The following is a 14,028-nucleotide window of genomic DNA, read 5'->3' on the forward strand; positions in this document are numbered from 1 at the left end:
TGATTGTATATGAATATTATCAATCATTAGTTTGTAGCATTACTCTTTATTATATTAATCTCTGTTCTATAATTATTACCTGTTCTATACTTATTACCTAAGGAAAACCAGGCCATACAGAATTAGGAGCTGAAGGGACACGGTGAGAAGTGACCAGAAGGCAAGAATGTGAGCCCTCTGTCAAGCCCGGACAAGGGCCACTAGAGGGCTCCTTGGTCTAGCAGTAACGCCAGTGCCTGGGAAGGCACCCATTACTTAGCAGACCTTGGTCTAGTGGTAGTGCCAGTGCCTGGGAAGGCACCTGTTACTTAGCAGACTGGGAAAGGGAGTCTCCCTTTCCCCCAGGGAGTTAGAGAACACTCTGCTTCACCACCTCTTGTGGAAGGCCTGCCATCAGCCAGGCCTGCCCGCAGCCATCCGGAGGCCTAAATGTCTCCCTGTGATGCTCTGCTTCAGTGGTCACGCTCCTGGTCCACTTTCATGTTCCGCTCTGTGCACCTGGCCCCGCCTTCTAGATAGCAGTAGCAGAATTAGTGAAAGTATTAAAGTCTTTGATCTTTCCGAGAAATGCATAGAAGAAATAATGACGTAAGCTGTCCCCTCTCTCTCTCCGCCTTGGCTACCAAATAGGGAAGGGCCCCCTGTTTGGTGGACACATGACTCGCGTGACCTTACCCTTACATTGGACTTTACATTGGAGATGACTCACGCTCCTTACCCTGCCCCCGTGCCTTGTATACAATAATTATCAGCGCGGCCAGGCATTTGGGCCTTCGCGTCTTGGTGGTAGTGGTCCCCCAGGCCCAGCTGTCTTTTCTTCTATCTCCTTGTCTTGTGTCTTTATTTCTACAATCTCTCGTCTCCGCACACGAAGAGAAAAACCCATAGGCCCTGTAGGGCTGGACCCTACATTGTGGTAAGGAAAGAATGTCACTTTCTGACAAACCCAGGAACCTCAAGATATTTGGGACCTTGAGAAGAGAGGAATTCACCCAATTCATACAGGTACTACAGGCACAGGCTGATCATGAATCCATGGGTTGGCTTCAAAGCCTGGGGAGGCTTTCAAAAGTCCAACCTGAGATTCTTTATGAAAAAGCTCCAGCAAAGCCAATTTAAAAGAGCCTGCATGGCCATTCACTATTCTCATTGCACTTTTTACAAATAATCAGGCCAAGTATAATACTAAAACTTATTTGGCAACAAAATCAGCCCTACTAAGATTTCTTTTGATAGAAATGCAGAACTGGAGAGTGAGAGAGAATCAATCTTTAAAAAGCAAACTGTGGCACATCTGTTATTAGATTCCAGCCCTGACCATTGTTTTTGAGATTTTATTGTTTTCCTACAATTTTGACTAAATCTTGAATTATTTCCTGGCCACAAGTCTCTAAAGAAGGACTGGGTTTTAATTTTCTTCCTGATGTTTTTAGTTGATTCCCTGATGGAATAGGTTTTTGTTGTCATTCTGACATACAAATTCTTTGGTTGTGATTCTTTTTTTGTTTTTGAGATGGAGTTTTGCTCTGTCACCCAGGCTGGAGTGCAGTGCAGTGGTACGATCTCAGCTCACTGCAACCTCCGCTTCCCTGGTTCAAGCGATTCTCCTGCCTCAGCCTCCTAAGTAGCGGGGACTACAGGTGTCCACCACGACACCTGGCTAATTTTTGTACTTTTAGTAGAGATGGGGTTTCACCATGTTGGCCAGGCTGATCTCGAATTCCTGACCTCAGGTGATCTGCCTGCCTCAGCCTCCCAAAGTGCTGGGATTACAGACATGAGCCACCGCATCTGGCCGGTTGTGATTTTTATATACACCCCTCCATTTTTTTTTTTTTAAGAGACAGAGTCTGGCTCTGTCACCCAGGCTGGAGTGCAGTGGTGTGATCTTGGCTTACTGTTGCCTCCGCCTCCTGAGCTCAAGGGATCCTCCTACCTCTGCCTCCCGAGTAGCTGAGACTACAGGCACACATCACAACTCCCGGCTAATTATTGTACTTTTTTGTAAAGACAGAATTTTACTATGTTGCCCAGGCTGGTCTCAAACTCCTGAGCTCAAACAATCCATCCACCTTGGCCTCCCTAAGTCCTGGGATTACAGGTGTGAACCACCACACCTGGCCTGTTTTACTCCCGAGAAAACTACGCTCATTGTATTCTGAACACTAGAGACGAAGTGACAGCAGGTATATAAATCAGACGGAGGTCTCATTTTTGCCACCCTGCAATGCCATCCTAATTTGGCTTTTGGTGCTCTTAAAATTCCTCTTTGAGATATATTCTCCCCCGGCACCCCACAGCATCAGACGGGACCAGCCAGGGAGGAGCCTTCCTAGAGATACAAGGCTAAGACTAAGGAGTGAAAATGAGTTCACTTGAGATGCTGCTTTTTTTGAAAGATCTTGATGAAAAGGAGGGAGATGAGCAAAGAAAAGTAGCTCAGAGAAGTCTTAGCTGTGCAAAGTCTGAAAAATTCATCAGGCTCAGGGAGATGTGATCATGAAACTCCAGCGACCCTCACACCTGCAGCCACACCCCACCCGCACAATTGTTTAAAGGCATTTTGTTCCTGTTTCCTGCCTCACTCATTATGTTCATGTTCCTGGGATTTGTGATACAAAGAACAATGTACAGCCAGTTGATAACTTATGTTATTTTATTGTAAATTCTTGGTAAACAACTTAGGAACTACCTCTGTCTTTTTAACTTAAAAACCTGGGCCTCCTAGCCTGGGCAACACAGCAAGACCCGGTCTCTATGAAAAAGTTTTTTTTATTTGTTTTTTTTTTTGAGACCTCCTGGGTTCAAGTGATTCTCCCGCCTCATCCTCCGGAGTAGCTGGGATTACAGGCACCCGCGATCATGCCTGGCTAATTTTTTTTGTATTTTTGTAGAGACGGGGTTTCACCATGTTGGCCTGGCTGGTCTTAAACTCCTGACCTCAGGTGATCCGACTGCCTTGGCCTCCCAAAGTGCTGGGATTACAGGCGTGAGCCACCCACCAGGACAAAAAGTTTTAAAAATTAGCCGAACGTGGCTGTGCGTGCCTGTGGTCCCAACAACTCAGGAGGCTGAGGTGGGAAGATCGCTTGAGCCCGAGAGGTAGAGGCTGCAGTGAGCTGTGATTGTGCCACTGCACCCCATCCTAGGCAACAGAGCAAGATTTTGTCTCTGAAAAGAAATAAACAAACAGGCTGGACATGGTGGCTCACGCCTGTAATCTCAGCATTTTGGGAGGCTGAGGTGTGTGGATCACTTAAGGTCAGGAGTTCGAGACTAGCCTGGCCAGCATGGTGAAACCCCATCTCTACTAAAAATACAAAAGTTAGCTGGGCGTGGTGGCGAGTGTCAGCTACTCAGGAGGCTCAGGTAGGAGAATCGCTTTGAACCCAGGAGGTGGAGGTTGCAGCGAGCTGAGATTGTGCCACTGCACTCCAGCCTGGGTGGCAGAGACTCCGTCCCAAAAAAAAAAAAAAAAAAAGGAAGGAGGAACATCAGGAAGATGGGGCGTGTGGAGACCCCGGGCCTGCCGCCCCTTGACACACCCCACGCTCTCTGCCCGCCTGGTCTCCAGCCATGGCTGCCACAATCAGCTTCCCACTGGTGACACTTGACAGCCCCTGCCTCAGAGCACCTGTGGCTATCAGTTTCTGCCCTGAGGCCTCTCTAGCACAGATCACCTGCTGGAACCTCCCTGGTGGTCTCAGATGAGACCTGGAGTGCAGGGCGTCAGCAGTCATGAGCCCTTGAGTGATGGGGTGGGAGGCAGGACATACAGTCCCCTCTCCTCTGTCCCACCTGGCTCCTCAGAAGTCCCTAGATGCCAGCCCGATGACGCACCTCGGAGGGGCTCGTCCTCCTGCCCTGTCCCACTCTCCATCGTCCTCCACTCCCGTGCCCTGGAACCACTCCCCAAAACAAGCCACTGCATACAAGCCTCGTCTTGGGCTCTGCCTTTTGAGAGACCCAGCCTAAGACAGCAGGGGGTGATTATAGAAATAATTCTGGGTAGTTTTTCCAACACAGAGAGAGGGACTGACACCCTTTTTCCTGTGAACACTTATTGACAGTCTTCCTCCACATGGAGAAGTAGATAAAACGCAAGCTCCAAAGCGCGGGGACTTTGTCTTCTTCCCTCTGCGTCCCCAGTGCCTTCAGCCATGCCTGGCACATAGTAGGTGCCCAGGAAACCTGTGTTCAAGGAGGAAGGTTGGGGGGGGGGGTGCAGCTCTGCTGCTCTGGGTCCCCTCCAGGCTGAAGCTGCATGTCTCTTTCTTTAGGGGAGCTGTCCTCGCTTCTGCACTCTTTGGTGTTGCCTCAGGAGGGTGCTAGAACCTTGGAGACTGGGTCTGGGACAGGCAGGACTGGGTCTGAGATGGATGATGCCTGGGGCTTAGCCTGGAGGGGAGGGGCAAGGTGGGTGGGTCCCCTGGTGGGTATCCTAAGACACGTGTTGGGAGCAGGGAGGAAAAAGCCTCCTCTGGGCCTGACTCCTGAGGCCGGGTGCTTCTCCCACTCTGGGATGAAGCTCATTGGCCCCTGGTAGGTGTGGGAAGGCTCTCGGGGGTGCTTTGGGATTGAACCCAGAGCATGTCAGCGCCCTCAGTCCCTGGAGCCAGCCTTGGCGGGGGCGGAGATCCTGGCAGCAGAACTGGCATTTGGAAATATCCGGGAGAGGACCTGAGGTATGGGGCCTGAGCTCAGCCCAGGGGACTCTGAGCCCCCACCCTCTGCAGAGTCCCCTCAGGCAGGAGGAGGGGAAGCCGAGGGTCTCCTTCGGGAAGGCTCAGCAGGATGGGGCCATGCAGCCCCAGGGGATCAGGCAGGCAGAGTATGAGTGACTGCTGCTGGCACTTACCATGCACTCGCTGTGCGTGAAGCATCGTCTCGTTGAACCCTTCAGCTTGTCCTCACTGCAAGTGAGGAAAGGGAGCATGAGGTTGCAAGTAGCATGGCCAAGGTTGCAGAGGGTGAGGGAGGAGCCAGGAATTGATCCCAGACCGCCCGGCCTAGAGGCTACGCTCTCGCCCCTGAGGCCATGGATGGAAGATGATATTGTAAGTGCCGCGAGAGCAGGGCGCTTATCTTCTTTATCGCTTGATTCGTTGAAGAGCTGTTCTGCTAACTGCATCTTTCCGGGCTTTCAGGAAAGCACGCAGGACACTGGCCGCCAGCCCTGGAGAGTCAGTGCAGAGGTGAGGGTTTGTCTATCTGGATGACAAGGTGACTTTCAGATGCAGTCTGAAGGAATGTGACTGTCAGCGGGGTCCGAGGCTGTCCCCACCATCCCCGAAGCACCGTCAACACCAGCATCCTGGCACCGAGTGGACACACCCTGGAAAAGGCTCACTGCCACCCATGGGCCCTGCTCCAGCAAGGACAGAAGATGAACTGGGCTTCCAGTTACTCTGGGGGGTTTGGGGAGGATGACTCTGAGTGCTAAGCCACTAAATGCAGCCCCAGTTAGTCAGGTTTGGCTGGGACACCACAAATGATGTGGGCAAAGGCCTGGAGCACTGGCCATCCAGCCCCCACGCCGCTAGCTGTCTCTGGAAAAGTGTTGGACTGAAGCCCAAGCCTGCTTCCGTGCCCTGCTGAGCTGGGCAGTCAACCCCGGCTTAGCTTTTGCTGCCCTGACGGAGCCCCAGCCCTTGGTCAGGCTGCACATGGCAGCTTGGTGGGCACAGGGCAGCCGTGGATCAAGACCAAGAAAGGGACAGAGGCCAAGGGCTTTCCCAGCTTCAGTCCACCTGCTCGGGACAACTGGTGCTCCAAGCACCAAGTAGAGCTCCCAGCCCTGAGATGAGCGTCCTCAACTCCTTTCAGGGAAGCATGAACCCATGCCTGTGGCCCACCCATCCCTGCGCCTGGGCTCAGTGAGGCCACTGGGGCACCTTCACCTTGGATAAGAGTTCAGAACTTTGAAGATTAAGCTGGACCAGATCTGCTCATCCTCACAGTACATTTCAGGAGCATCTCAATGGCTCCCACCCTGGCCTGGAACCCTCCTGTGCTGCCGAGATATCAGGGAGGCGCTGGGTACTGCAAGGGGAAGATGGCATTGCTATGGAGCCACTCTTGGTGAAGGTCAAATGGGTGACATTGGAAGTCTAGCTTTTCCTGAGGCTGGGGTCTGGACCTTAGTCTAGATCAGGGGTCAGCAAATTTTTCTTGAAAATGTAGACAGAAAATATCTTAAGCTGGCCGGGCACGGTGGCTCACACCTGTAATCCCAGCACTTTGGGAGGCTGAGACAGGCAGATCACAAGGTCAGGAGATCGAGAGCATCTTGGCTAACACAGTGAAACCCCGTCTCTACTAAAAATACAAAAAATTAGCCGGGTGTGGTGGCGGGCGCCTGTAGTCCCAGCTACTCGGGAGGCTGAGGCAGGAGAATGGCGTGAACCCGGGAGGTGGAGCTTGCAGTGAGCCAAGATCGTGCCACTGCACTCCAGCCTGGGCAACAGAGCCAGACTCCATCTCAAAAAAAAAAAAGAAAAAAGAAAATATCTTAAGCTTTGAGGACCACATAGTCTCTGTTGCAATCACTCATTTGGGCCACTGTAGCACAAAAACAAACATAGATAACACACACATGAGTGAGCATGGCTGGGGCCCAATAAAACTTTATTTACACAAGCAGGTGATGAACCACGGTCCATAGTGTCCCAACCCTTGATTTAGATGGTGAACTATCATGAGCTTTCGTTGCCCTCTCCGGTAGAAATATGGGAGAAACCACAGAGAGAAACAGAGATTTCAGGAAAAAGTAAAATTAAACAAATAAAGTGAGACGTAGCCCCTCCTGGAGGCTGCAGGCTGTGTTGAACCTGTGTGTGTCTGGGTGTACAGGGATGTGAGTAGATGCGCGTGGAGATGTGTGTGTGGGTGGAGACTGAGCGTGGCTGGAGGTGGCCGTGGTAGGATGCCAGAAGGAAGGAGTTTGCATTCAGTTCCTTTATTAGTACTCTCTGGAGTTGTTGAGGGGATGTCACTGCTGAACACTGACCCTGGTGCAGGCTAAACCGAAGTTAGCCTCTGCTACCCTCTGCTGGGTGAGGCACTGGGGAGAACAGTGGGACTGAATGGGGCGGGCTTTCTCCCTCCCACACTTCCCCTGGAAACACCCAGCACCAGCACATTAGAACATGGGGAGCCACCTTCCCCAGCACTGCTTCCCAAGGTTCGGAAGGGGAAACTCTGACCTCAAGCTCTGTTTGAAGAGCGATAGCAAAGGGGAGAGGTTGGCTGTGGTCTGGTGGTGCTTATCTCCTTCCTTTGCTTTGAAACCACAGGCTGGCATACTACCCGAGAGAATGACCAGTGCCACCAAGGGAAGGGCACAAGCTCACTGGTTCCAGGGGAGACATCTCAGGGGACAGGAACATCCCCTGACGCTGAATGAGTGCAGCACACAGACGGAGAATACACACAGGAGAAATCATGAGGACATGAGAGAAGACACTGGCAATAGGAAGTTACAAAAAGCAACAAAAAGAAAGAGTAGATATAAAAACAATAATCGAAGAAAGCCAACAACAGATGGGATGAATCATACGAGGTATGCGACTCATGGATGAAGAGGTGAGTGATGAGATCAGCTGGGGAACTCTCTCCCAGGAAAGACAAACCAGAAGAAACACAAATGACATCGAAGTGGCCAGGCGCAGTGGCTCACGCCTGTAATCCCAGCACTTTGGGAGCCCGAGGCAGGTGGATCACTTGAGGTCAGGAGTTTGAGACCAGCCTGGCCAACATGATGAAACCCTGTCTCTACTAAAAATACAAAAATTAGCCAGGTGTGGTGGCAGGCACCTGTGATCCCAGCTACTCAGGAGGCTGAGGCAGGAGAATCACTTGAACTGGGAAGCAGAGATTGCAGTGAGCTGAGATGGTGCCAGTGCACTCCAGCCTGGGCAGTAGAGTGACACCCTGTCTAAAAAAAAAAAAAGGCAGTAAAGTGATAGGAGGATAGATTAGAAGGGCCATTTTCCAGATAGTGCAAGGAAGAAAGAAGAAGAAGAAGAGGAGGAGGAGGAGGAAGAGGAAGAAGACGGAGAAGAGGGCATCTCAGAAGAAACAATGGAGATACATTTCTCAAAACTGAAGAAAGATGACCAACCTCAGACCGAAGGGCCAAGAGGCCAAACCAGAGAGACAGCTTGGCAAGCCAGGAAGAGCACCAAAGCTAGACAATTAGAGTGAAATTAAAGAAAACCCAAGGTGACAAAAATTTCAAAAGCTTCCTTGTGACCTCAGTCCATTGGTGAAAATAAAAAAAAAAAAAAAAAAAAAAAAGGGACAGCCTGGGCAACATGGTGAAACCCCATCTCTACAAAAAATACAAAAATTAGCTGGGTGTGGTGGCACATGCCTGTAGTCCCAGCTATTCGAGAGGCTAAGTAAGGCAGGAGGATCACTTGGGGCCAAGAGTTCCAGACCAGCTGCGGCAACATACGTGTTGTGGGAAGTCAGGCACCCCGAACGGAGGGACTGGCTGAAGCCATGGCAGAAGAACATAAATTGTGAAGATTTCATGGACATTTATCACTTCCCCAATCAATACTCTTGTGATTTCCTATGCCTGTCTTTACTTTAATCTCTTAATCCTGTCATCTTCGTAAACTGAGGATGTATGTCGCCTTAGGACCCTGTGATGATTGCGTTAACTGCACAAATTGTTTGTAGAGGACAATTGTGTGTTTGAGCAATGTGAAATCTGGGCATCTTAAGAACAGGATAACAGCAATTTTCAGGGAACAAGGGAGATAACCTTAAAGTCTGGCTGCCTGTGGGCCGGGCAGGACAGAGCCATACTTCTCTTATTACCGCAAACAGGTAAGAGAAATATCGCTGAATTCTTTCCCCAGTAAGGAATATTAATAATTAACAGCCCTGAGAAAAGAATGCATTCCCAGGGCCGGGCCACTGAAATGGCCTCCCTGAGAGTGCCTGCCTTTATTCAGAAGTAGAAAGGGATGAAACACGCCCTAGTCTCCTGCAGCGCCCCCAGACTTGATAGGATTAGGAAATTCCAGCCTGGCAAATTCTAGTCAGACCGGTTCTCTGCTCTTGAACCCTGACAGTGCGTGCACAGTGGGACCTGGAAGTTCATTAGTGATTCTAGTTTCGCCGTGACCTTCTGCCCTGTGATCTTTTGTCGCCCTTGAAGTATGTGATCTCTGTGACCCACACCCTGTTCATGCACTCCCTCCTCTTTGAAAATTGCTAATAAAAACTCGCTGGTTTTACGGCTCAGGGGGCATCACGGAACCTGCGGACATGTGATGTCTCCCCTGGACACCCGGCTTTAAAATGTCTCTCTTTTGTACTCTTTCCCTTTATTTCTCAGGCCAGCCGACACTTAGGGAAAATAGGAAAGGACCCACGTGAAATATTGGGGGCTGAATTTCCCCCGACAATAAGTCTCTTAAAAAAGACTTTTAAATGAAATTTCTTTGTTTTTTAACTTTTATTTCAGTTTTGGGGGTACATGTGAAGGTTTGTTACATAAGTAAACTCGTGTCATCGGTGTTTGTTGTACAGAATATTTCATCACCCAGGTATTATGCCGAGTACCCAATAGTTCTCTTTTCTGCTCCTCTCCTTCCTCCCACCCTGCACCCTGGAGTCAACCACAGTGTCTGTTGTTTCCTTGTTTGTGTTATAAGTTCTCATCATTTAGCTCCCACTTACAAGTGAGAACATGCAGTATTTGGATTTCTGTTCCTGCATTAGTTTGCTAAGGATAATAGCCTCTAGCTCCATCCATGTTCCCACAAAAGACATGATCTAGTTCTTTTTAATGGCTGCATTAAATGAAGTTTTAAAGATACAACATAAACACCAACCTCTTCCCCACCACAAAAATCCCTTGCTGAATTTGATTACACTTAAATTAACGAGTTTTGTTTCATGAAAGACTCCTTGGACAAACTTGACAGTTGATGGAATAGGAGAAGCTGTCTGTCATGTCTAAAGCCAACAAGAGATCAATATATAGAATAAATGGAGATCTGCAAATCAACAGAAAGTAGGCAGCAAAGCCAAAGAAAATAGCCTAAGGCACAGCCACTAAAAGGAACGTGATCATGTCCTTTGCAGGGACATGGGTGGAGCTGGAAGCCGTTAGCCTCAGCAAACTCACACAGGAACAGAAAACCAGTGAGACCGCATGGTCTCACTTATAAGTGGGAGCTGAACAATGAGAACACATGGTCACATGGCGGCGATCAACACACACTGGTGCCTGTTGAGCGGGGTGCTGGGGAGGGAGAGTACCAGGAAGAATAGCTAAGGGATACTGGGCTTAATACCTGGGTGATGGGATGATCTGTACAGCAAACCATCATGGTGCACACACCTATGTAACAAATCTGCACATCCTGCACATGTACCCCAGAACTTCAAATAAAAGTTGGAGGGCCAGGCGCGGTGGCTCACGCCTGTAATCCCAGCACTTTGGGAAGCCGAGGCGTGCAGATCACCTAAGGTCAGGAGTTCGAGACCAGCCCGGCCAACATGGTGAAACCCCGTCTCTACTAAAAATACAAAAATCAGCCAGATGTGGCACGCACCTATAATTCCACCTACTCGGGAGGCTGAAGCAGGAGAATTGCTTGAACCCGAGAGGCGGAGGTTGCAGTGAGCCGCCGAGATCGCGCCACTGCACTCCAGCCGGGGCCACAGCGTGAGACTACGTCATAAAATAAAATAAAAATAAAGCAATTTCCTCTCCTCTAAGCGGCCTCCACCCCTCTCCCCTGCCCTGTGAAGCGGGTGTGCAAGCTCCGGGATCGCAGCGGTCTTAGGGAATTTCCCCCCGCGATGTCCCGGCGCGCCAGTAGCTGTGCACACTTCGCTGCGGTCCTCTTCCTGCTGTCTGTTTACTCCCTAGGCCCCGCTGGGGACCTGGGAAAGAGGGAAAGGCTTCCCCGGCCAGCTGCGCGGCGACTCCGGGGACTCCAGGGCGCCCCTCTGCGGCCGACGCCAGGGGTGCAGCGGCCGCCGGGGCTGGGGCCGGCGGGAGTCCGCGGGACCCTCCAGAAGAGCGGCCGGCGCCGTGACTCAGCACTGGGGCGGAGCGGGGCGGGACCACCCTTATAAGGCTCGGAGGCCGCGAGGCCTTCGTTGGAGTTTCGCCGCCGCAGTCTTCGCCACCAGTGAGTACGCGCGGCCCGCGTCCCCGGGGATGGGGCTCAGAGCTCCCAGCATGGGGCCAACCCGCAGCATCAGGCCCGGGCTCCCGGCAGGGCCCCTCGCCCACCTCGAGACCCGGGACGGGGGCCTAGGGGACCCAGGACGTCCCCAGTGCCGTTAGCGGCTTTCAGGGGGCCCGGAGCGCCTCGGGGAGGGATGGGACCCCGGGGGCGGGTAGGGGGGGCAGGCTGCGCGCACCGCGCCTTGGCATCCTCCCCCGGGCTCCAGCAAACTTTTCTTTGTTCGCTGCAGTGCCGCCCTACACCGTGGTCTATTTCCCAGTTCGAGGTAGGAGCATGTGTCTGGCAGGGAAGGGAGGCAGGGGCTGGGGCTGCAGCCCACAGCCCCTCGCCCACCCGGAGAGATCCGAACCCCCTTATCCCTCCGTCGTGTGGCTTTTACCCCGGGCCTCCTTCCTGTTCCCCGCCTCTCCCGCCATGCCTGCTCCCCGCCCCAGTGTTGTGTGAAATCTTCGGAGGAACCTGTTTCCCTGTTCCCTCCCTGCACTCCTGACCCCTCCCCGGGTTGCTGCGAGGCGGAGTCGGCCCGGTCCCCACATCTCGTACTTCTCCCTCCCCGCAGGCCGCTGCGCGGCCCTGCGCATGCTGCTGGCAGATCAGGGCCAGAGCTGGAAGGAGGAGGTGGTGACCGTGGAGACGTGGCAGGAGGGCTCACTCAAAGCCTCCTGCGTAAGTGACCATGCCCGGGCAAGGGGAGGGGGTGCTGGGCCTTAGGGGGCTGTGACTAGGATCGGGGGACGCCCAAGCTCAGTGCCCCTCCCTGAGCCATGCCTCCCCCAACAGCTATACGGGCAGCTCCCCAAGTTCCAGGACGGAGACCTCACCCTGTACCAGTCCAATACCATCCTGCGTCACCTGGGCCGCACCCTTGGTGAGTCTTGAACCTCCAAGTCCAGGGCAGGCATGGGCAAGCCTCTGCCCCCGGAGCCCTTTTGTTTAAATCAGCTGCCCCGCAGCCCTCTGGAGTGGAGGAAACTGAGACCCACTGAGGTTACGTAGTTTGCCCAAGGTCAAGCCTGGGTGCCTGCAATCCTTGCCCTGTGCCAGGCTGCCTCCCAGGTGTCAGGTGAGCTCTGAGCACCTGCTGTGTGGCAGTCTCTCATCCTTCCACGCACATCCTCTTCCCCTCCTCCCAGGCTGGGGCTCACAGACAGCCCCCTGGTTGGCCCATCCCCAGTGACTGTGTGTTGATCAGGCGCCCAGTCACGCGGCCTGCTCCCCCCCACCCAACCCCAGGGCTCTATGGGAAGGACCAGCAGGAGGCAGCCCTGGTGGACATGGTGAATGACGGCGTGGAGGACCTCCGCTGCAAATACGTCTCCCTCATCTACACCAACTATGTGAGCATCTGCACCAGGGTTGGGCACTGGGGGCTGAACAAAGAAAGGGGCTTCTTGTGCCCTCACCCCCCTACCCCTCAGGTGGCTCGGGCTGACCCCTTCTTGGGTCAGGGTGCAGGGGCTGGGTCAGCTCTGGGCCAGGGGCCCAGGGGCCTGGGACAAGACACAACCTGCACCCTTATTGCCTGGGACATCAACCAGCCAAGTAACGGGTCATGGGGGAGAGTGCAAGGACAGAGACCTCCAGCAACTGGTGGTTTCTGATCTCCTGGGGTGGCGAGGGCTTCCTGGAGTAGCCAGAGGTGGAGGAGGATTTGTCACCAGTTTCTGGATGGAGGTGCTGGCACTTTTAGCTGAGGAAAATATGCAGACACAGAGCACATTTGGGGACCTGGGACCAGTTCAGCAGAGGCAGCGTGTGTGTGTGTGTGTGCGTGCGTGTGCGTGTGTGTGTGTACGCTTGCATGTGTGTCGGGTGGGTAAGGAGATAGAGATGGGCGGGCAGTAGGCCCAGGTCCCGAAGGCCTTGAACCCACTGGTTTGGAGTCTCCTAAGGGCAATGGGGGCCTTTGAGAAGTCTGAACAGGGCTGTGTCTGAATGTGAGGTCTAGAAGGATCCTCTGGAGAAGCCAGCTCTAAAGCTTTTGCAATCATCTGGTGAGAGATCCCAGCAAGGATGGACAGGCAGAATGGAATAGAGATGAATTGGCAGCTGAAGTGGACAGGATTTGGTACTAGCCTGGTTGTGGGGAGCGAGCAGAGGAGAATCTGGGACTCTGGTGTCTGGCCTGGGGCAGACGGGGGTGTCTCAGGGGCTGGGAGGGATGAGAGTAGGATGATACATGGTGGTGTCTGGCAGGAGGCGGGCAAGGATGACTATGTGAAGGCACTGCCCGGGCAACTGAAGCCTTTTGAGACCCTGCTGTCCCAGAACCAGGGAGGCAAGACCTTCATTGTGGGAGACCAGGTGAGCATCTGGCCCCATCCTGTTCCTTCCTCGCCACCCTCTGCTTCCAGATGGACACAGGTGTGAGCCATTTGTTTAGCAAAGCAGGGCAGACCTAGGGGATGGGCTTAGGCCCTCTGCCCCCAATTCCTCCAGCCTGCTCCCGCCGGCTGAGTCCCTGGCCCCCCTGCCCTGCAGATCTCCTTTGCTGACTACAACCTGCTGGACTTGCTGCTGATCCATGAGGTCCTAGCCCCTGGCTGCCTGGATGCGTTCCCCCTGCTCTCAGCATATGTGGGGCGCCTCAGCGCCCGGCCCAAGCTCAAGGCCTTCCTGGCCTCCCCTGAGTACGTGAACCTCCCCATCAATGGCAACGGGAAACAGTGAGGGTTGGGGGGACTCTGAGCGGGAGGCAGAGTTTGCCTTCCTTTCTCCAGGACCAATAAAATTTCTAAGAGAGCTACTATGAGCACTGTGTTTCCTGGGATGGGGCTTAGGGGTTCTCAGCCTCGAGGTCGGCGGG

At 53.1% G+C, this 14,028-nt stretch overlaps 1 protein-coding gene across 1 annotated transcript; it reads left to right on the plus strand.

Annotated features, from left to right (window-relative positions):
• The first annotated feature begins 10,829 nt into the window (after positions 1 to 10,829).
• GSTP1 (glutathione S-transferase pi 1) lies at positions 10,830 to 13,968 on the plus strand. The gene is made up of 7 exons (XM_003828732.6): positions 10,830 to 11,162; positions 11,452 to 11,487; positions 11,782 to 11,888; positions 12,003 to 12,090; positions 12,456 to 12,559; positions 13,419 to 13,526; positions 13,704 to 13,968. Coding segments are annotated over exons 1-7 (633 nt in total). The 5' UTR covers positions 10,830 to 11,161; the 3' UTR covers positions 13,893 to 13,968.
• The last annotated feature ends 60 nt before the right edge of the window (positions 13,969 to 14,028 follow it).

The sequence above is a fragment of the Pan paniscus genome, chromosome 9 (genome assembly GCF_029289425.2).
Source record: "Pan paniscus chromosome 9, NHGRI_mPanPan1-v2.0_pri, whole genome shotgun sequence".
Taxonomy (NCBI): Eukaryota; Metazoa; Chordata; class Mammalia; order Primates; family Hominidae; genus Pan; species Pan paniscus.

What these genes read in the sequence shown, in the direction of transcription:
- GSTP1 (XM_003828732.6), top strand. An exon ending in GGTCTATTTCCCAGTTCGAG is followed by an intron (nt 11,488 to 11,781) that starts GTAGGAGCATGT and finishes CCCTCCCCGCAG; the next exon opens with GCCGCTGCGCGGCCCTGCGC. An exon ending in GCTCACTCAAAGCCTCCTGC is followed by an intron (nt 11,889 to 12,002) that starts GTAAGTGACCAT and finishes CTCCCCCAACAG; the next exon opens with CTATACGGGCAGCTCCCCAA.